The sequence below is a fragment of the Xyrauchen texanus genome, chromosome 25 (genome assembly GCF_025860055.1).
Source record: "Xyrauchen texanus isolate HMW12.3.18 chromosome 25, RBS_HiC_50CHRs, whole genome shotgun sequence".
NCBI lineage: Eukaryota > Metazoa > Chordata > Actinopteri > Cypriniformes > Catostomidae > Xyrauchen > Xyrauchen texanus.
Genome location: NC_068300.1, coordinates 39,165,038 through 39,187,832, shown reverse-complemented (window position 1 = coordinate 39,187,832; position 22,795 = coordinate 39,165,038). Strand labels below are relative to the sequence as shown.

The 22,795-nt window shown below is 39.2% G+C and overlaps 1 protein-coding gene across 3 annotated transcripts in view; it reads left to right on the top strand.

The window, feature by feature from the left end:
- LOC127618714 (nuclear receptor coactivator 6-like) overlaps window positions 1–22,795 on the top strand; it is a 33,607-nt gene that overhangs the window by 1,951 nt on the left and 8,861 nt on the right. For 2 of the 3 annotated variants that reach the window (XM_052091322.1, XM_052091321.1), the window contains exons 2-9: window positions 5,194–5,474; window positions 6,394–6,549; window positions 7,035–7,157; window positions 12,378–12,512; window positions 16,716–17,558; window positions 17,667–17,798; window positions 17,914–19,255; window positions 21,650–21,765. In XM_052091322.1, the coding sequence (XP_051947282.1) occupies window positions 5,240–5,474; window positions 6,394–6,549; window positions 7,035–7,157; window positions 12,378–12,512; window positions 16,716–17,558; window positions 17,667–17,798; window positions 17,914–19,255; window positions 21,650–21,765 (3,082 nt within the window). In that variant the 5' untranslated portion in view covers window positions 5,194–5,239. Of the gene's footprint in view, window positions 1–5,193; window positions 5,475–6,393; window positions 6,550–7,034; window positions 7,158–11,883; window positions 12,007–12,377; window positions 12,513–16,715; window positions 17,559–17,666; window positions 17,799–17,913; window positions 19,256–21,649; window positions 21,766–22,795 lie in introns of those variants that run through there. The other variant, XM_052091323.1, reaches the window with a different exon arrangement.

Below are 22,795 nucleotides of genomic sequence, written 5' to 3'. Positions count from 1 at the left end.
AAATAGATGCTAAAATACTCCTGATCGTTTTCAATACTCGCAATTCCAACTCCTGACTCGCTACAGTGGTTTTGACGTAACGAGATGGTTTTTATACTGCCCTGGGCGTGGTAGCTCGTACCAAGGGCGTGGTGAGCTGGAACCTGCTTACGTCAGCTGTCACCAGTTACGTCACGAAGTACCGCAAACAGCCAATAGGAAAATTCAACTGCAGTAGCCACCGTTCAACCTGAAGAGGGCAGCACTCAGACGTTTTTACACCATATATTGTAGAATTAAAACACTTTATACACAAATGTCAAAAAAATTACTTGAATCAATGACCAGTACTAATAAAGCCCCATTCTTACAGATCATTAACTAAAAAAAGTTGGTTTAGGGTTTAGTTACCCTTTAAGAGCCCGTCAATTTACACCTGCGTCAGACATGCTTGTGTAGCGTCTCGGATGCGTTGCATCATAAACATAAAATTTTTAGGTCATAAAAAAACAGTGTCAAGTTAAATATAGTTTAATACATAGAACACATCTTAGTTTGTATTTGCGCTCCAAGTGTTTTGAACGCAAGAATGTGATGCATGTTATTTTGTTTTCTTCACTGTATAAACTGCATGTTGCAACACAGCTGAAGTTTCACTTACTGCCCTCTGGAGTAAACGGGTGGTACTACAAGCTTGCATTTCTCAGGAATCTTCCTTATACGGCTGCATTGCGATTGATTGCATTAATTTTTATCAAATGAATCGCACAGAATTAGCGTGTTAAATCGACAGCCCTAGTTTTAATCACAGATGTATAGGCTGCAGAGTTGTTCACTATGAACTGTAAAGTGAATTGAACTCAAAGTACCTCCTGAACTGAGATGTCTGAGGTCATATGCAGCACTCTGTTCTTGAAAAAAATAAAAAAATTCAGAAACAAACAAAGAGTGAGAACCTTTTACACGCGCGTGTTCCACGAGACTGCACGCCTCCATACAAACAGCATGTCATACATGCGCATAGATGACTTTTCTAGCATCTGTTCTTAAAAATATAATAAAGTGTGTTACTTCAAGCACGTGTCTATAGGCAAATTATTTGTAACATTAATCTGATGATAATTATAGCCTAATAATAATAATTTTATACATTAATGGGAAAATTAGCCTAATATCATCTTGACGTGGTCAAAAGGCATCAGCTACTGGCGATCACTCTGATCATCATTGATCCCAGAGATCATCATCATCTGTCGGCACAACCCTAATGTGCATTTCTCTCTGTAAATTAACAAAATGTTCAGACAGACTTTTTCCGACACATTCAGAATCATTACTGCTTTTGCCGGTGTTGCTGCGGCTCGCTTTCTGCGCGTGCTTGTAAAATGTATATTTTAAAGGCGCATTATTACGGCGTAGTTTTTCTCTGTAATGTAGAACAGTGTTAGCAATGTTACTGATAACATTCTTTCTCAGCCCAAACCATTTTCTGTTGCCCCCCAAAAATTATATTGAAGTAATTAAATTAATATCAAAAACATTCGAAAACTAGTCATCTAATGGCTAAAACTAACGACTACTGGTTGACTAGGAAAATCTTTGGTCGGGGGCAACCCTAAATGTCTAGCATAGACATATGAACTACATTTATTATTAGGGATATCCTGATACGCATACTGGTATTGGAATCCTGTACAGTACTCCAGTACAGCTCATGTTCTTGTACTCGTAAAAATGCTATGATACCAAAAACCGATACCATCTAACAAATAAATGTCATTGTGTAAACATTCGCCGCACAATTAAAATCACAATATGTCCTATTGTGATTTTTATTTTTAACTGCAAAGACTGCAATTTAATGATATATATATATATATATATATTACACATACACATACACATTGCCTGGACAGGCAGTGTATAAATCTCATTAAATCACATCCTTTGCTTCTTGGCTTATACACGGAAAACACCATCATGATCATTGAGCACTCTGTTTGTAGTAGCGAGCAGAGCGCTAATCCACTATGTAGTGCAGAGCACATACAGAGTACATATTTTAGGGATGCAAACTGCTCGCCTTTTTGCCAAAGTCACCTTTTCTGGAGCTAATTTGCCCAAATTGTTTGCTAAAATGTTCTAAATTTAAAAATAATTTTAAAGGTCAACTTCAGTGTAAACACTTAAGCTTAAAATGCAACAAAAAGCCTGAGACCCGAGCATGACTGCTGTGTGCATTTTCAATTTCCCTTTTTTATTAGTAACTAATAAAACCTTATAAACATGCAAAAAAAAAAAAAAACATTCCTAGAGCAAATGATTTTCCTAAAAATGTATGTCCTCATATGTGGACAGTTGGACTAAGTTGTAATTTTTAAGTAATACCAAGTTGTAGATAGTCAGGTTTATTTTAATCCAATTTTTTGTTTTCAGGAGTGTTGGTTATTCATGTTTTTAAACATTACAGACATTACATCAGAAATTAATATAAATAATTCTGATTCAAAGTAATGGCCAGCATCATCCAATCACTGCCAACTAGGGCTGCACGATTTGGGGAAAATGTCATATTGCGATTTATTGAGGTTAATATTGGGATTTGCGATATAATAAACAAATGGTATCATGACTCAACTTGCTTGGTTAAATGGTAAACGGTCTGCAATTATATAGCGCTTTTTTTCTAACCTCAGAGGTTACCAAAGTGCTTTACACTGTGTCCCAATCACCCATTCACACACACATTCATACACCAATGGCGGCAGAGCTGCCATGCAAGGCGCTAGCCTACCATTGGGAGCAACTTGGGGTTCAGTGTCTTGCCCAAGGACACTTCAGCATGTGGAGTCGTGTGGGCCAGGATTCGAACCACCAACCCTGCGATTAGGAGCCAACCCGCTCTACCACCTGAGCCACAGCCGCCCCATATTGGTTATCATTGGTTATCAAGGAAAATGCACAAACAGATTACTGATAATGCTGAAATGTGTATTTTTCAACTCAAACTAGCAACTAGGGTTGCAGCGGTATACTGGTTTCACGATATACCACGGTTTGAAAATTGACAGTTATCATACCATGTACATTTGCTTATCTACGGTATTGAGAAAAAAATGCAACCGGACGGAGAATCTCACGTGCGCATCTCCTTTCGTCCTTGTCTGCCTGTCAGCCTCGTCATCTTGCGAAAATGTCTGAGAGAGGTGAGGGGGTCTGACATGAGTGTGTGTGTGAGTTAAAGCAGTGTTTCTCAACTGGTCTATTCGGACTGGGTCGTGGACAGCAGGGAAAGAACAATGCCATGGTTCTCTCATTGAAGATATTTCGACGGCTGCCCAAGTGATAGACTATTTAAGACTACCGAGGCAGATTTAATGATAATCTCGCAATCAGCTAAAGGCTTCTCATCTGCGCTTTCGCACGAGTATATTGGAACCAGCTTGCGATCATGACATTTTATTTTCAAAAGGGAGACTTTTTTTACACATACTCATCCCAAAAAAAAACCCTTCTGTTTTCACTCCTTTTAAGGGTCATTGTAACTGATAATAATAATTGTGTAATACCGTACACTGTGAAACCTTGATATTGTTCAAGAGACGGTTATCATACCGTGAAAATCTCATACCGTTGCAACCCTAGTCCCCGTCACTATATTGTGGTGTTACGACCCACACAAACCGCAGGATGAGCACCCCCTTCTGGCTTCCCTAATACCACTTCCAGCAGCAACCACAGTTTTCCCCAGGAGGTCTCCCATACAGATACTGACCAGGCTGAACCCTGCTAATCTATAGTGGGCAACCAGGTGAAAACTGCAGGGAAATATGGCTGCTTATTTAATGAAATTGCAGCCTTTTGTGGTTTAATAATCACATCGTCATGTATCAACCTGCTTTTCCAAAGGTGAGAAGCTGCCTTCAAAAACGCAGAAATGCAAAGGGCTTCTAAATAACCCTATTTTGATGATAAAATGTAAATAATCTGTTGATATGAAATTCAGGGGGAAAAAAACGGGTATCGCTGTCTGTAAGTACCGAAAAGGAAGTATCGGTGCTCATACTCTATCTAAAAAAAAACTGGAGTGGTGGTGTAGTGGGCTAAAGCACATAACTGTTAATCAGAAGGTTGCTGGTTCGATTCCCACAGCCACCACCATTGTGTCCTTGAGCAAGGCACTTAACTCCAGGTTGCTCCGGGGGGATTGTCCCTGTAATAATTGCACTGTAAGTCGCTTTGGATAAAAGCATCTGCCAAATGCATAAATGTAAATGGGAAAAAAACAAACGGTATCTGAACATCCCTGATGATATATGTAGTGCTTTTTTGCCTTTTTGGAGCTTTCCAACCCCAGTCCAATTGTTTGTTAAAAGACTCACTGTTTCAAAAGTATAGACAGGATACATACAGGATAAGTGTGTAAACATGATTTCAGTGTGATAAAATCACTTACAAACCATTTCTGTGTAAAATTAAAGCAAATTTTACAACTTCGTTGCCATGACGATGTAATGTAAACAAACCAAACCCTAAAACGACTGTAAAAGTAAATAAAAATAAATAAATTTATCAATTGTCACACATTAGCCATGATACAGCGCCCCTGGAGCAAATAGTTTCAAGGGCCTTGCTCAAGGGCCCAACAGTGGTGTCTTGGTGGTGTTGGGGCTTGAACCCCTGACTTTCTGGTCAGTAACCAAGAGCCTTAACCGCTGAGCCACCACTGCCCTAAAGTGACAATTTTAACAAGTTTACAGGTCAAATAATACATTAATTTTAATAGAAGAATTAATGCAAGTGCTTTTATAAAATTTCAAGCTTCACATTTCTGTTTAAAGCCTCCAAAAACTGGCCCCATTCACTTCCATTGTAAGTGTCTCACTGTAACACAGATCTTTGCCTTTTTTTTTTTTAAGAAAATGACAAGTCTAAATAATTTTTGGTGGTAATTAATATTATGCCACAAATGCTGTCGATTGAGCTTAACTTGCATTGAACCCGGAACATTCCTTTAATGATAAAGAACTTTAATTTTAGGTTAGACATACCTTTAATTCCAGTTAAGACTTATTTGCATTAAGCTACAGGAACATATCCCATATGATTATAAAATTCATTTTTAACCTGATAAATATTATATTTTAATCTCAGATAAACCAAACATGTGCTAACATGAGTTTCTCAACTGTTACCTTGTGTTTTTATCTGTAGCAGTGGAACAGGCTCCAGAGGCTACGCAGCTCTTTAGTGAAGGGCTATGGCGCATCAGCACGGCTCGAGTGAGCTCTCCCGGGATGATCAACCCCCTCGAGCCATCTTGCTCATGGATCACGACTCCGGAGTGGAAGATTTAGATGACGACTCCAGCAGCCCTACCCTTCCTGTGGAAAACTCCACCATCTATGTGGCTTTCAAAGGGAACATGGGTGATGAGGACTTTCATGAGAAGCTGGATGCCATCTTAAATGGGATGCCAGATATGCTGCTACTAGGTTAGGCTTTGCTTTGAAACCATGATTAATGTTAATATGCTTGGGAATGATGCATTGGAAATGAAAAATGATGTATTTGCTGTGTTTCTCTGAAGTTTGCAAGCTCTTCTAAGTTTCTAAGGATTTAAAAGCTGTTTTGGGATTTCTTCCTTGAGTTACTTCAGTGTTTAATGTTGGTGGTGAACAGTTTTCTGTGCTTTATTGTCATCAGTTGCACTGGTTCTGTTAACTGTTGCGGCTTCTGACACGTGACCCACTGTAAAAAAAAAAAAAAAAAAAATTACAGTGTTTAGGAATCTATTGTTTTGATTAAAAATGTTGATTGCTGCAAACAATCGCGTTTGGTGTGCAAAGGCCTTAATGCTTTGAAATGAAAGAATTCTAGTGTTTTTGCTAGGGATGGGAATCGAGTCATAATAAGAACCAAAATTATAAAAATATCCAAACTGAACAATTCCAACTCTAAATTCTGATAGGATGAGCCAAATTAAAAGGCATTGTACAATGACTATATCAATGCACCAGTTGCTACATTGCTTGGCAACTGTTACAGCCTACCTTTAGGATAGTGAAGGATTAAAGTAGAGGGGCGGCTGTGGCTCAGATGGTAGAGTGGGTCGGCTACCAATCGCAGGGTTGGTGGTTCAAATCCCGGCCCACGCGGCTCCACATGTCGAAGTGTCCTTGGGCAAGACACTGAACTCCGAGTTGCTAGCGCCTTGCGATGTGTGGATGGGTGATTGGGACACATGCTTTGGTAACCACTAAGGTTAATAAAAAAAGCGCTATATAAGTGCAGACCATTTACCTTATAATTCGCGTCCCTAGTCTTTGCTCTGTGTTTAGTATGGAGGATGTACTTTCAATTAGTTTCTGTTGGTTTATATTGCTCATGAATTCCGCTCCGTGTTTAATGTAGGTACTAAGAGGCTTGAACCTGAGCGAGTGGAGCCATGGAACAGTGTACGAGTCACTTTCAACATCCCAAGAGAGGCAGCCGAGCGACTGCGTCTGCTGGCTCAAAATAACCAACAGCAGCTGCGAGATCTGGGCATCCTCTCAGTGCAGATTGAAGGTATGGATGTGAGAAATTACGCACAAACAAACCATTCCCTTCTGCTGCAAGATATATTGGTGGCCAATGTATTATTTGCAGATAAATATGAAAAGTTATTATTATTACTGTCGATCAAGGATAATGCAGATTATAATGATAAACGAATATGTGTTCGGATATATTTAATTCTGCCATTGTTTTTTTTTTTATTGTTGTTTAAGGTGTTTTTAGCCAAGTTAGCATTTCATGTCGATCCTAGTAAATTTTACAACCAGTATTAAAAATCGTAATATATTAATGTGCACCGGGTTAGTGACCGAGTTTAAATATAATTAACATATCTTGTAGCATGCGTTTAGCAATAGCTAAACCATACAAAATTGGCAGATTACATTTTGAAATTAAATTATTATTTTTTTTTTTACTTATAATATTTTTTTAGCCTTTGTTCTCTCTAATTTTATATTCGCCAATGTGTTAATTGGTCTGTTGGGTTAATATAGGTGAAGGAGCCATTAATGTTGCAGTTGGACAGAACCGAGGTCAAGAAATAAGGGTCAATGGACCGCTTGCTGCACCTGGGCAGATGAGGATGGATGTTGGCTTCCCCATGCAACAGGGACAGGGTAACTATGCACAAGTGTCTAACTTTAATAAAAGGCTTATAGCAACTAATACATTTATGGTAGACCAATGGTCACAGTAACACGATTGTTAAACATTAAAGCGATAGAGGCAGTATATAAATACAGTTGAAGTCAGAAGTTTACATGCACATATGTTGAAATCATTAAAACATATTTTTTAACTACTTGACAGATTTGATATTAGCAAACTATAGTTTTGGCAAGTCGTTTAGAACATCTACTTTGTGCATGACATGAGTAATATTTCCAACAATTGTTTACAGACAGATTGATTCACTTTTAATTGACTAAATCACAATTCTATTGGGTCAGAATTTAATATACACTTAACCGTGCCTTTAAGCAGTTTGAAAAATTCCAGAAAATGATGTCAAGCCTTTAGGCAATTAGCCATTTGGCTTCTGATAGGCTAATTGAGTCATTTGGAGGTGTACTCAAACTCAGTGCCTCTTTGTTTGACATCATGGGAAAATCAAAAGAAATCAGCCAAGAAATTGTGGACCTCCACATGTCTGGTTCATCCTTGAGAGCAATTTCCATATAGCTGAATGTACCACGTTCATCTTTACAAAGAATAGTACGCAAGTATAAACACCATGGGACCATGTAGCCATCATACCGCTCAGGAAGGAGATGCATTCTGTCTCCTAGGGATGAACATAGTTTGGTGCAAATCAATCCCAGAACAACAGCAAAGGACCTCGTATCTATATCCACAGTAAAACAAGTCCTATATCGACATAACGTGAAAGGCTGCTCAGCAAATAAGAAGCCACTGCTCCAAAAACACCATAGAAAAGACAGACTACAGTTTGCAAGTGGACATGGGGACAAAGATTTACTTTTTGGAGAAATGTCCTCTGATCTAATGAAACAAAAATTTAACTGTTTGGCCATAATGACCTTTGTTATGTTTGGAGGAAAAAAGGGGGAAGCTTGCATAAGGTTGCAACGAAGATTTTCACGGTATGATAACAGTCTCAGAAAATATCACAGGTTCATAGTGTATGGTATTACACAGTTATTATTATCAGTTACAATGACCCTTAAAGCAGTGAAAACAGAAGTTTATTTTTTTTTTTGGTTGAACAAACACTTTAGTATAATTGAAATTTGAAACCATAATTTTTTTTATGGAAGTATGTGTTACAAAATGTCTCCCTTTTGAAAATAAATTAAGAAAGCTAACACAATTATAATAATAAACCGAATTATAAACATGATAAAAAAATATCATGTAACTATAACATGTTATATAACTAAAGCATGTTAGTTTACATGTTAAATGAACTACTAAATGAAAAATAACATCAGCTGTGCAAGCTTTTAAAGTAATGTCCTATGATTATTAACAATTAACATGTACTGTAGGTGCATGACAGCAGAGCCAGACTGCTCCTGTCTGTACCTTTAACTCAGTGGTTCTCAACTGGTTTTGCTTCAGGACGCAGATTTTACATTGGAAATCAAGTGGCGACCCACCATAGTAAAAATATAACCTGTATTTAATGTATCTTGGGTTGCATTTCCTTTTATGATGCATAGATTTGTTCATGGTTTTCAAGTACAAGGACATGCATGTTGATGTCAAGTTGTCAGTGTAGCTAGTCTTAAATAATAGTAATAATAATAACAAATTATAGTATTTATGGAAAAATAAATACTAGCTGAAACGCATCTTGAAACTAACTACAACTGCCACTGTTGATATAATAATATGTCTTATAGATTCTACCTTTTTAGATTATTTCATATGAAACTAAAAAAATTTTGAAAATATAAGTTACTTTTACTCATGTAAAATCATGAAACAATTTTGTAAAGGTGATGATGTATAATGCAAATCTTTTTTTGCTCTTTTCCTCGGTGCTGTGTTTTGGGCTGCCTACTGTTCGAGAGGTTCGACTTGATTTCCTCCGTAACCCATTAAACTAGAAAAGTCTCACTAGAATTGAAATTTAATTTGAAATTTTGTTTAGAATTGAAACAGTTTTGAGGTCTGTGCTCCGCAATATCGAGGGAAGCCCGGTGGTTGCACACACGTGCCAGAGAGCAGAGTAGATCATGATCGCAAGCTGGTTCCAATACACTTGTGCGAAAGCGCAGATGAGAAGCCTTTAGCTGATTGTAAGTTTATCATTAAATCTCCCTTGTGCGGCCGCCGAAATATCTTCAATGGAAGAACCATGGCATTGTTCTTTCCTTGCTGTCCGTGACCCAGTCCGAATAGACTTCCTACCCACTTTTGGGTCGCGACCCACCAGTTGAGAAACACTGCTTTAACTCACTCACACACACACAAAAACTCACTTATGTCAGACCCCCTCGCCCTTCTCTCTGATATTTTGTCCACCGCATGTGTGTGTGGCGCAAGTTGACGAGTCTGACAGGCAGTCGAGGAGGAAAGGAGATGCTCACGCACAGGTGAGATTCTTTGTCTGTTTGCATTTTGTTTTCTCAATACCGTAGATAAGCAGATGTACATGGTATGAAAACTAAATTTTCATATCGTGGTATACCGTGAAACTGGTTGTAAAGGACTTCACAGTCGGAGGGGAAGAAGGACACAGGGAACCGGTTTCTTCGTCTCACAAGTAAGGCTTTTAATTAACAAAACTTGCAGTGTTACAGCAACTCAACGGCTTCATGAACAGTCATTTGTTTCTTAATGACTTGTCAGCATCACCATAGCTCTATCAGCGTCACAATAACTTTTATCAGTAAAATAAAATTATTGTGATAACTTTTATTTAGAAAGTTATCACAATAACTTTCTAAATAAAAGGGCGCCCCTTCTGTCAGTTCACTTTACCTCATAATCGAGGAGAAAACGTGTGACACACTCGTCGTGTGACCTCAAAGGGTCCTTGCCACTTGGCGAGTAATTTGGAGCTCGATGTGGGGAGTAATTCGAGTTTCTTATTTCCCGGTGCAAATTCCCGCTGCTGAGTATCCCTGTTATACAGTCAGCTCTGTCGTTCTTGAGCTTGGAGCAAATTCTCCTGTGTTGCCGCAAGGTGAGGAGATTTGCTCTAAGATCAAGAACGTATTGAATTTCGTTCTTACTGGCTGAAGGTCCCTCCTCCCAAGCTTCGCGTATGACATCAAGCACGCAGCTAGAATGGGGAAAACCATTCTAAAGCTTTCGGAACCTCTCGTATTGCAAATAGCAGAGGATCAAGCCATTTGCCAACTTCTAGCATCATCACGCATGAATATTAATATTGTTTTAAGGGTTTTATTAAATCGCTCCACCAGGCCATCTGTTTGCGGATGGTAAACAATGGTGCAAATTGACGTAATGCCCAATAATTCATCAAGCTAGCGTAGTGTCCGTGACATAAAGGTTGTGCCCTGATCGGTGAGGATTTTTTTCTGAATCCCCACCCGGGAGAATATTTTGAAGAGTGCCTCCGCAACACTACATGCTGAGATGCTGCGCAGAGGCACTGCTTCCGGATATCGTTTGCATAGTCCACAAGGACTAATACAAAGCAATTGCTATTAAGTGCTTGGTTGTATCTTCCTTCGAGCATCCTGCATCACTCAATACAACCGCTCATTTATGAGAGTGGTTGACCATCGATCACTCTCACTTGGTCAAAGGCGTGCTTGAGGGTTTCATCTTGTGACTGCTCCAAAGGGAAATCCGCTTGTGATGGGACAGGCTGCCGCAACACCGGATTGTCCCTGACACTCACTCTCTCTCTCTCTCTCTCTCTCTTTTTCCCTGACTCACTCTCTCTGTCTGCTGGTGGTGTGGTCGCTTATATGACGCTCTCTCCATTCTTACTGGAATTGAGACCGGTGTTCGACATAAACCAGTTCAGGTGAAAGTGCCGTTACTGCTTTCTCTCTATCCAGTATACCTCTGCAACCCTAATCTTGCAAACCGAAGAACACCATCCCAACCATGAAGCACTGAGTCACTTAATCAGTGGGAGAGAGATAAATGGGAGCCGGAGATGCCAGTTTGAGAGAGACAGACAGACATGCGGCTGCTGTGTGTTTGTGTGCATCTATGTGTTTTATATTATCTTTCAGTTCTTAAGTCATTAAAGTTACGTTGACTGTTCTGCCGGTTCCCGCCTCATTTTTCCCGCAAGTGTTTCTTTCTCCCCTCTCTCTGTGTCCCTCCCACTCGCCCTTTCCTTCTCCCTCCCCTTGTCTCTCCCCGGGTTCCCAGTAGGTGGGGTGGACCATCGGCTGGTGGAACAGCTAGAAGGGCAGCGTCTCCCCTCCAGAGATGGGGGGAGTTGGGCAATCCGGATTGCTACCTGGCTTGAATCGGGCAGGAGAGGAGTGTGATGAGGAAGAGGGTGTGGCTAGGCCGTAAGGGTGCATGGTCAGCGTGGAGTCACCTAATCAGTGGGGGTGGAGAGAGAGAGAGAGAGACGCGCGGCCGCTGTGTGTGTGTGCGTGCGTCTATGTATTTTATGATATGTTTCAGTTCTTTTGTCATTAAAGTTATGTTGACTGCTCTGCCGGTTCCCGCCGCCTCCTTGCCCATCCTGAAACTGTTACAGATATATCGAAGCAACATCTCAAGACATCAGCCAGGAAGTTATAGCTCGGTCACAAATGGGTCTTCCAAATACCTCCAAAGTTTTGGCAAAATGGCTTAAGGACAACAAAGTCAAGGTGTTGTAGTGGCCATCAAAAACTCCTGACCTCAATCCGAAAAAGCGTGTGCGAGCAAGGAGGCCTACAAACTTGACTCCGTTACACCAGTTCTGTCTGGAGGAATGGGACAAAATTCCAGCAACTTATTGTGAGAAGCTTGTGGAAGGTTACCCAAAATGTTTGACCCAACTTAAACAATTTAAAGGTAATGCTACCAAATACTAAAAAAAAGTCTGTGTGAACGTCTGATCCACTAGGAATGTGATGAAAGAAATAAAAGCTGAAATAAATCATTCTCTCTCATATTATTCACATTCATGATGATTTCACATTCTTACAATAATGATCCTAACTGACCTAAGACAGGGAAAGTTTTCTATGATTTAATGTCAGGAATTGTGAAAAAAGGTGTATGTAAACTTCTGACTTGAACTGTATGTTCGATGCTATTAACTACCTTAATATATTAATTTAAAAAGTATGTTTTAATGCTGAGTATACTGTATGTTCTATAAGCATTAGTGTACTATGATAAATTACACGTATGCTGAAATATGTATGCTATTTTTTTTCCAGTTGGAATGCGAATGAATAACCCTTCAGTTTCTATGATGCCCCCAGTGGCTAATATGGCTGCACAGGGTATGGTACCGAATAGTGGTGGACAGATGCACCCAAGAGCACCAAGACCACCTTCACAGACAGGTGGAGGTAAAAAAAAAATTTCACACAAACTAATCTTTATTCCACAGAAAACTACAAAAGTCACTTCTCCCAATTAAAAAAAATTAAATGGGGAAAAATACAAATGCAAATGGCAATCAGTTTACTTTTAAATATGAATTCAATTCATTTGATTACCGTATTAAGGATGTCCCAATAACATTTTTCGTTGACTGATACTGTCTTTTCATTACTCACCAATACCTGTTTTTTGTATTACTTTTAGGTATTTCTTTTTTTTAATTTATTTATTTATTTTTTTAAATACAGTATTTTGAGACTGATGATTTGAGGACAACGTGTTTATTATGTTTCAGCAATTTAAATGTTTCAGTTACTCAAACAACTTTAGTGTAATTTGTCAGTCACACAATTATCAATTAAAAAAAATTAATAGAATTAAAATTGTATAAATATAATCACTGTAAGCAAAACAAAGAGACCTGATCTGCTGACTTCATTGGTTTCAGCAACTGTAACTCACAAGACAGTTAGTAATAGTTTTTAGCTCTCACATTGGTTAAAAATCTAAAATTTAACAGACAAAAAACTATTATAAATATAGCTGCAAGCAGCGATTAATGGGGGTTCAAGCCTTTAACGGGGGTTCAAGCCTTTTAAGGTCCTTTAAGTAAGAGATATGTAAGAGATATTCAGTATTAATTAGACTGTGTCTGTTTGCAACTAAAACAATGATATAGTGCCTTCATTTTCAGAAACATCATGTTAGGTAGCCCAGACACATGCTAATTTAAACATTTCTGACTGTTATAGTGCATCAAGATGCAGAGGTACCCAATTATTTTCATGTGTCCTCAGATTGAAATAATTTAGTGAAATAATTTTAAATTTAGTGATGATATTTCATTCTGTTCAAGAGTTAACCATTTAAGAAAAAGTGGCCACCCCTGTTTTGGCATACTGTTGCAATGCTGCATCGAAGGTTTTTTGATAATTATTGAGATTGGGACTCCAGAGAACCTTTCTGTACTGATTTTGGTTCTGATCGGATGAATTGCCTAGGACTAGTCAAATAGCTGCTAAAAGTTGATTAGTTGATGGTGGCCACGTTTGTCAAGATATGTGACTGTCTGCACAGAAATTGATGGCACCTTGGTCGAAGATTTTGTATGCAAAATCTCAAGTCGATCCAACCAACGGTTCCCTAGTTAGAGCACTGTTTAGATTTGTAATTATTATAGCGCCACCAAGAGGCAGAGATATGCAATGTTTGGTGTGTCCTCAGAATGACCCTATACATATGTGTACCAAATTTGGTGATAAAATCTCATTCTGTTCAAGAGTTATAACCTTTATAGTAAAAGTGGCCATGCCCCCTATGTACGTTTTTACATAACTTTGTGATGATGAATTGAATGTTTAATTTTTTGTATAATTATTAATATTGGGACTCCAGAAAATATTTCTGCACTGGTTTGGTTCCGATCAGGTGAATGGCCTAGGACAGTTTGAAAAAGTATTTTTGTTAAATAATCTCAAATATTTAACAAACTATTTGATTCACACTAATGGTTCTTGAGGCAAAGTTGTTCAGAAAGAGTACATAAATAATGTGTTTTTTTGTGAAAGACAGCTTTATTTACTTCAATTTACATGCATTTAAAATGTGATAGCGTCTCCCAGTGGCCAATCTTTTTTCACATTTTGCACAGACCTCTCAGGCCAAGATACAAAGAGGCCTACCAAGTTTAGTTTCAATATATCTTTTTAACCTTATCTAATAGCTGCTAAAAGCTGATTGGTCGCTGGCAGCCATGTTCTTCAAGATATGCGACTGTCCTCAGACCCCGATACATAAGTGTACCAAATCTGGTGTACCGTTTAACAATAAATCAAAAATCCAATTAGAAATTTCTTCTAACAATCCAAAATTGAGAAATGGGCTGGTTAGAGATGTGCCAGACGGGCTGGTTTGAGTATTTCTTTAACTGCTGATATCCTGAGATTTTCACAGACAACAGTCTCTAGAATTTACTCTGAATGGTGACAAAAACAAAACGCATCCAATGTGCGGCAGTTCTGTGGATGGAAATGTCTTGTTGATGAGAGAGGTCAACAGAGAATTGCCAGACTGGTTTGAACTGTCAAAGTCTATGTCTCTGTCTCTCACATAACCACTCTGTACAATTGTGGTGAGAAGAATATCATTTCTGAATGCTATTCTGAGATGCGGGTTGGCGCTGTTTTGGCAGCACAAGGGGGACCTACACAATATTTGGCAGGTGGTTTTAATGTTGTGGCTGATCTGTGTATAACCTATACATCTATACATGTGAGTAAATCATAAAATAATCCAAAAACACGTTCACCTTGAAACATGATTTATATTTCAGTGATTATATCATCATTATAATAATTTACATATATAAATGTTTTTAGATCTTAATATGTATTAGTAATTTTGTGCCTGTTGTCATAGATGGATACATGCATGAGGGTAAATAGAAAGGTGGTTATATATGATTTGTTTTCATTTTTTTACCACTTCGTTATTTTAATTGCCTTTTCATTTAGTTTGAAGTGCAATTTGAATTTAGAAATGTCTTTTTTAAAAAAATTTTTTATATATATATATATATATATATATATATATATATATGAATTACATTTTCAATGCAAAATCACTAAAGAAAGAAAATTTACTGATCCCTCAGCCAGGGGGTTAATGATGTAATTGGATATTGTGATTTATTTTTATGTAAAAATATCATGAACACATTTCTTACATATTGCCCAGACCTGGGAGGGAACAAAATTAATTTATTCACACACATTCAAAGTCATGACCCTTCTGAAGCAGCAACACTGGGATGTATGGTAATAAAACACCAAAATTAAACCCGCAACAACCCACAATAAGTGCTGTTTTTGCCCGGACAACTAAATACCCGACCGGTAGCCCATGATGGAGAGAACGCATGGATGAAATAAGTTTGTTGCCAAAGAGATGTTGCCTTTAACAACTGTTGAAAAGTCATCTTACATTTTAATTGCACTTTTCTTTTTTCAGTTTCATTTGAATTTTTAGTTAAAACTAATAAAAAATAAAGTCCAAAGTTTGAAATCTTGAGTTATTGTGTAGGCTATTGCTTAACGAAAATGACCCCATACTACCTCTTGGCGTTCAACCAGCAGTAATAATGGTGTTAGACGGTTTCATCGTGAACACGGCACCGGTATGAAAATTCTGATATCGTAGCTAGTCTATGGCGTTGGCCCTGCATAGTGGCCAACGAATTGGTTTGCATTTATAGTTCTGCATTGGTGTGTCTGTGTAATTTTTTTGAACAACCATAACGCTACTGAGTTCATCAAAGTACGTAGTATTTTAATATACGATGTCATACAGAGAGACAATAAATCAGGCATATACTGTATAATTGCTTTTGTCTCGATTAATAATAAATAATGTGACATACTTTGATGCTCCGTGCTGAAAAATATTAATCAAATTAATCAATAACTGCTTGTTTCACCAACACATAATGGGTTTCATTTTAAAGCTTAAGACCTTTACTATGCATTTAGGCAAAATAACCAACTCTTAACAGGCACTTTTTAATCTGGGGACAATTTAAAAGTGTTACGTTTCCATAATTTATGAAATATAATTATTTACTGTTCACCATGCAGTTAAACGTATGGTCAAAACATCAAACAGATTGGAAAGTTCTGGATTAGAATATGATGTGAAAAGTATTGTTTTAAATCACTTACCTGATATTAGATTTATTAGATGTAAAGAGATGTATCTTTTGTCGCGTTTTCACTTGTTCATATAAAATGGAATATAAACACAGCAGATGCTCACAAAAAACTAAATGGGTCCAAACAAAAAGTGACACGATCAGTGGTTATAGATGCATAGATAAAATAATCTTGTAGAAAATGCAACGCTACCACTGATAATTTCTTGTCATGCTGGGAGCGGTCTCTGATAACACAGGGGACCAATCGTCTGCGGCGATATGCAGTTACATTTTTTGAAGGGTTGCACGTCAGGATACACCGTAACTGCCAAAAGAATGTGTAGCCTACGGCATAGGTTCGACACAGAAGTATAAATCTGCCTTAAAGTGTCGTCTGGTACACAGTCAGCCATCTTAAATGGTTTGAGTGAGCTTTACTTTCCCTCAAAAATTTTACATATGTGTTCAAATTTCTTTTTAGACACCATAGATCCCATGCTATCAGGGCTGGCTTTACAGCAACAACAACTCCAACATCCACAAGTGGGACATGGTCCACTTGGCACCTTGGGCCCCCAGGGCCATCACATGCAAGCCATGCAAGTAAATCGGCAGTTAAACCCAGCAACCCTACAGCAACTTCAACAACAGCAACAGCACCAACAGCAGCAGCAGGTTCAGCTAGCTCAACTAACCGGTGCACGTGGTCCTTTCAACCCCTCAAACCAGATGCCTGTACCTCCTGGCTGGAACCAGTTGCCCTCAGGTGTTCTCCAGCCACCACCTGTCCAGGGAGCTATGGGGCCAGGTTGGAGGAAAGCCCCCCCACAACAACAAATGGGGCAGCGTCAACCCTCCTTGACTTCTGTTCAGACACCCAATCATCCCCCACCTCCATATCCATTTGGCAGCCAGCAGGCTGGTCAGGTTTTCAATACGTCACAACACCTGGTACAACAACAACAGCAGCAGCAGCAGCAGGCAGGGGCAAATCAATTTGCAACTCCTCAGCCCATAGGCCCCCATGGAGCACCAGGATTGGTCAACACAAGAGCACCTCTTCCTCTGCCTCCCTCATCTACCCCGCAGGGGAATCTTGTTGCTAAGTCCCCTGGTTCTTCATCTTCTCCTTTCCAACAGGGATCACCTGGAACTCCTCCAATGATTGGACAGGGGCAACTCGGTCCACGTCCCACAACCCCACAGGGATTTCCACAGGGCGTTGGATCACCAGGAAGAGCTGTGATGGGCCAGCAAGGAAACATCCAGCAAGGCTTTATGGGTATTCCACAACACGGACCGGTTCCTCAAGGTGGTATGGGAGGTAAGTTTCAGCCATTTTATGTAAAAGGTCATTCTAATTTGGTTGGCATTTGCATGCCTACTTTTGTTGCTTGCATTTGTTTGCTTCAAAAAACATTTTTAATTGCAGGTATGCCCAAACGAATGCCCATGGGGTTCTCAAATGCTCCTGTAAATCAGAACTTTGCACAAGGGCAAGTTACTACCAGTGGAGCAGTTAGTACACCCCAGCAACAAAACAATCAGACCATGGCAAACACTGGTAAGATGTGCATGAAAAGATATATTAATATGGTTTTGCCTTTTTTTTTTTTTTATAAATTTGACCATTATCTAAGTATAAAGTGTAAATTTAGCCTCTTAAAATCTCATTAAAGGTGTCCAGTCTTTAACCTCAGGACCAAACCACATGCAATCCAATCCCGTTCAAGGTGGTGGAATGAGCCATCACACTGGCATGCCAGTACAAACCCCAGGAACCACCTCAGGAGGTAGTATGGGGCAGCCTCAACAAGGTATCCAGACTCAAATGATGGGTATTCAGCAGTCCCAGCATCAAACACAGATAGTAGCCTCCTCCCAAAGTCAAATGGTACAAAGTCAAACAGGGAGTCAGACTGTCCTGTCTAGGCCAGTGAATGCTGGGCAGCGAGGGATGACGCCTCCCAAGCAATTAATGCCACCACAGGGTCAAGGAATAATGCAGAGCCAAAACCAACTTGGTGGAGGACAGGGACATCAGGCATTATTACTTCAGCAGCAACAACAACAACAACAACAACAACAACATCAACAACAGCAGCAGCAACAACAAAATGCCATGATGGAACACATGGTAGCTGGCCAGATGCAGAGTAACAAGCAGGCTTTTGGCACCAAAGGTCAGCCTGGGGTCATGCAAGGCCAGATGATGAGAGGCGCTTCACCCAGTATGCAAGGTAACCTGCCACAGTTCCAGTCTCAGATTAGTCAGCAACAGATGGCTCAGCAACAACAACAGCAACAAATGGCTCATTTGCAACAACAGCAGCAGTTACAGCAACAGCATTTACAACAACAGCAGCAGCAGCTACAACAACTGCAACACCAACAGCCACAACAGCAGCAACAACTACAGCAGCCCCATCAGCAGATAGTGCAACAACAGTCGCAACAAATTCCAATGAATGGCAACCCCAACCAAGCATTAGGAATGCATGGGCCTCAAATGCGACTTCCAGGTGGTCACCATTTAGTACAACAAAAGCAGCAGCAACAGCAAGTGATGCTGCTGCAGCAGCAACAGGGTGGCCAGCAGCTTCCACATCAGCTAGGAGATGGTAGTGGAAGCTCTGCTGACATGAGCCAACAGATGGTTTCAGACATGCAGAATCAGCAACAACAGCAGGGTATGTTAGGGGGCTCTCAACACTTGCAGGTGGGCAATGGCCATTTTCCTGGTCATGGCATGCCTTTCAATCCTCAGTTTGCTGGTCAGATGCCAATGGGAGGACCCTGTGGACAGGCAGGTGGATTTGTAGTAAATAAGGATGTGACATTAACCAGTCCCTTATTAGTTAACCTGCTCCAAAGTGATATTTCTGCTGGCCAGTTTGGACCTGGTGGGAAGCAGGGAACAGGTGGGGCTGCTGCTAACCAGGCCAAGCCTAAAAAGAAGAAACCACCCCGTAAGAAAAAACCCAAAGTAGGCGATGGACAACAATCAGCTGAAGGTCTTTGGTAAGTGCTTTTTAAGATTTACTTTTTACATTAAAATCGATTAAATCACTTCATGCACAGTTAAATAAATACAGTAAATATTAGGGCTTGGAATTGCCACAGACCTCCTGATTTGGTATTATGAGATTTTTTTTTTTGCCAATTCGATATATATTGCGATTTGATGTAATGATGCTCTATATAGAGCTGTTCGCCATTGACGTCAATTTGTAGGCAAACTCATAAGTCTAATTCACCATGGGTTCCCTCTGGATTTTCCGCTGGAAGTATGCAATTCAATACGGCTTCAAAATTCACATTTAAGGGTATGAAAGTGTGTAATTTATGTTGTAGAACATGTATCTTCAAGTAATGTTTACCACAGACCTTATTTTACTCATAAGTTGGAAAACCCAATTATAAAAACCCAGAACATTCCAGAGGGAACTCGTGGCATATTAGACCTTCAGGTTTTGGACTACAACCTGAACAGATCTATTTAGCTGTGTTAACCCCTTTTCCTAAGAATTTATTTTTATTGAAGAATAGTTGTGTCTGACATGACAATTGTTTCACTCTGTTATACAGAATCTGAAGGTAAAAAGTAGGTATGTGCAAAACTACCAGTTTTGCACAAAACTACTAGTTGTACCAGCAAAACTACTAGTTGGACCGATGTCTAAGCTACTAGTCAACTAATGTATAATTATGCTACATTTTGTCCATGTGACCCTCGAATAACGTACAGCAGTGGTTCCCAAAGTGTGTGGCACGCTGGGCACTTTAGGGGAGGCGCAGGGAGATAGTCTTTTCAAATAATTGGTTTATTATTATTATTATTATTAAGCGTAAACTTTTGAAGCATGCTTCCAATCCAATTGCGTGTCAATTGTGAAATTGATTAAAATATTTCAGCTGGACTGTTGAGTCTGTTGAGGTCGAGACTCAGTGAAGATAGATGGCTGTTATGTCAGTTTGTTTTCTTGTTGTACATTTTTAAAGTATTTAATCCACTGTTAAATCCTTTGCTTTTGTGCAGTAAGCGATTGTGCTGCTGCTGTAACCCATCATGCCATTGGCCGCTTCTTTAAACTATCATGCAATCGACCACTGGTATACTTTCACGTGATTGGCTGCTGCTGTAATCAATCACACGATCAGACTATGTAGTCATTTGTGCGTCCAGTGAGTTGAGGCAGTTCGACATGAATAAACCCCTAAACAATGTCAACATCTTACATTTATATTTTATGCAATTGTATACTTGTACTGGGGTGGCAATGCCTTTTCTTAGGGTGGTATTTGCCACTGCGGTAGATTCGATCCTGTAGGTACACGCTCGATGTGCGTCAACCAGGCTTCACTCCTTATTTGAGCACCGGTGACAGGATAGCACATAGCGGATCACATGACTGTTTCAATACCGTGGTGTAGGCTATGGTAAACAAAAGGTCATGTACAAAGTAGAATAAAAGTTTGGACCTTTATAAATGAACAAACTCCTGTGTATTAATTTAATACATTTCCTGTTCTGGTGATGTTTGAGATTAGGAAACAATCTGGACTGGTTTGGTGTCAGATATTCCTATGATCAAAATGATTCCCAATTCATTTAGAGTCTGGTTAAAGGAAAACAATATCTGATTAATAAAGGGGGGCTTGACTGAAAAAGTTTGGGAACCACTGACGTAGAGGGAACACCCACTATTGCAGATTAATGTGCTGACAGGCACTATGAAAGGATAAGGAAAATACAGAGCAGAAATAAACTGCTTATGTGCATCCCGGACGCAGAATGACGTGCATCAATGTACCCGGACTGCTTGGAGTCACCGAGCGATCCTCGTTTTGTTTTCAAAAGGGCATAGCTGTTAGATTATAAATATTGCGGTGCGCAACATGTAGTTCCACGCATCCACCAGTTTGATGAGCCTTTTTTTTTTTTTTTACTTCAACTATTTATTAAGACAGTGTTGGACAGAGTCTGCAGGATGACTTCTGAAAAATACTCTCCACAACACCTCACAAATAAACTTGTTGATTGTGTATTAAAACAGGAACATTACCCAAAGTAGAGGGTTTGACACTCGACAGTGAACAACAACAACAACAACACTGATGTCTGTAGCAGCAATGCATTAAAAGAGTAAACAGGAATTAAAGACTAAAGAGATGAAAATTCTCAGACAGAAAACCTGTTTGTGTGTAGCTCTGCACAAATATAGCTTCCTCTATCTATCTATATGTCTATCTATCTGTCTGTCTGTCTGTCATTGTATTAGCATATTAAGCTATATGTGTTTCTCTCATTTTAAGATTGTTTCTCTCAAGAATCGCAATTTGTTACAACTATTTGTTTTAATTTTGTTTTGATTAATGACAAAATTTACACAGTTTGTTTATCTGTCTGTGTAGTGGTCTGGATTCACTGCCTCACAGATTGGAGGAAGCAGAGATGCAAGGTTTGGGTAGTGATCAAGGGGCTGGCATTGAGTCTAACTCAAAGCTTTCTGAATTTGCTAATCGGACAGGTAAGAGATTGAGCATGTGAGCGTAGCGGAGCGTGAGCGTAGCGGGGAGCGGAGCGGTAATACTTCCTCCTGAGCGGAGAGCGCCTTTCTGAAGATTCCGCTCCACTCGCTCCGTCCGCTCAGCGCCGCTCGCTCTACCCGGAATGCCCTATTGTGATTTGCTAGTTCGAGAATCGGTGAATTAGCTAAAGCAATAGTGGGTTGGTTATGGAGTTCAAATATTGTTTTAAGGAAGTTGCAAGCCTTATGCATAAATGCACAGTAAAAATCACAGTTAAGAACGAGCAGGGAGGAGAAATTGAAAGGGAGTGTGGAGAGACTGTGAGAGTTAGTAAAGATTCATATTGGAATATAAAGCGTCACATTGCCAGAAAGCACGAGGATGTGCTACGCAAACATGGTAGTGCAGCAAAAGGTGAGCTATAGCCTATACCATTCGAAAATAAATTAATAGATAAATGGGTAAGGTAGGCTGTTGTACTGAGCCCCTCTCATGACATGCAGACAAAAATATATTGTAATATACAAATTAACATTTCGTTCCCAACTTCACATGAATTAAGAATTCGTTCTCTCATTTAGGGTGGCCACGAATTAAATTCGTTTCTACAAATTCTTAAATCGTTCCCTGAGTTTAGTAAATCGTGGCCATGTTGAACTAATTAGTAGGCTACTCTCGTTTTATTAAAACAAGGAAACAAATTATTACAACGTGGTCACGATTTACTAAACCATGGATCGAAATATTATATTGTTAATTTTGTACGATTTAAATAAAATTAGGAAATTAATTATTAAAACATGCTGACGTCAGGTTGGAACGAATTGTTAATTCGTTATGCAATCATCATATCAGTGCAACTAAAAATAACCTATAGCCAACTCACAATATGAATTAGCCTACATAATTGTAGTTGATGTAGCCTATTTTTAAGTTGAAATTAGACAGAAGTTATTGAACCACTTGTTAAATTTAAATTTAAAAAAAAACTGACCCGAATAATTAGGTAGGCCTATAATTTAGATGTAG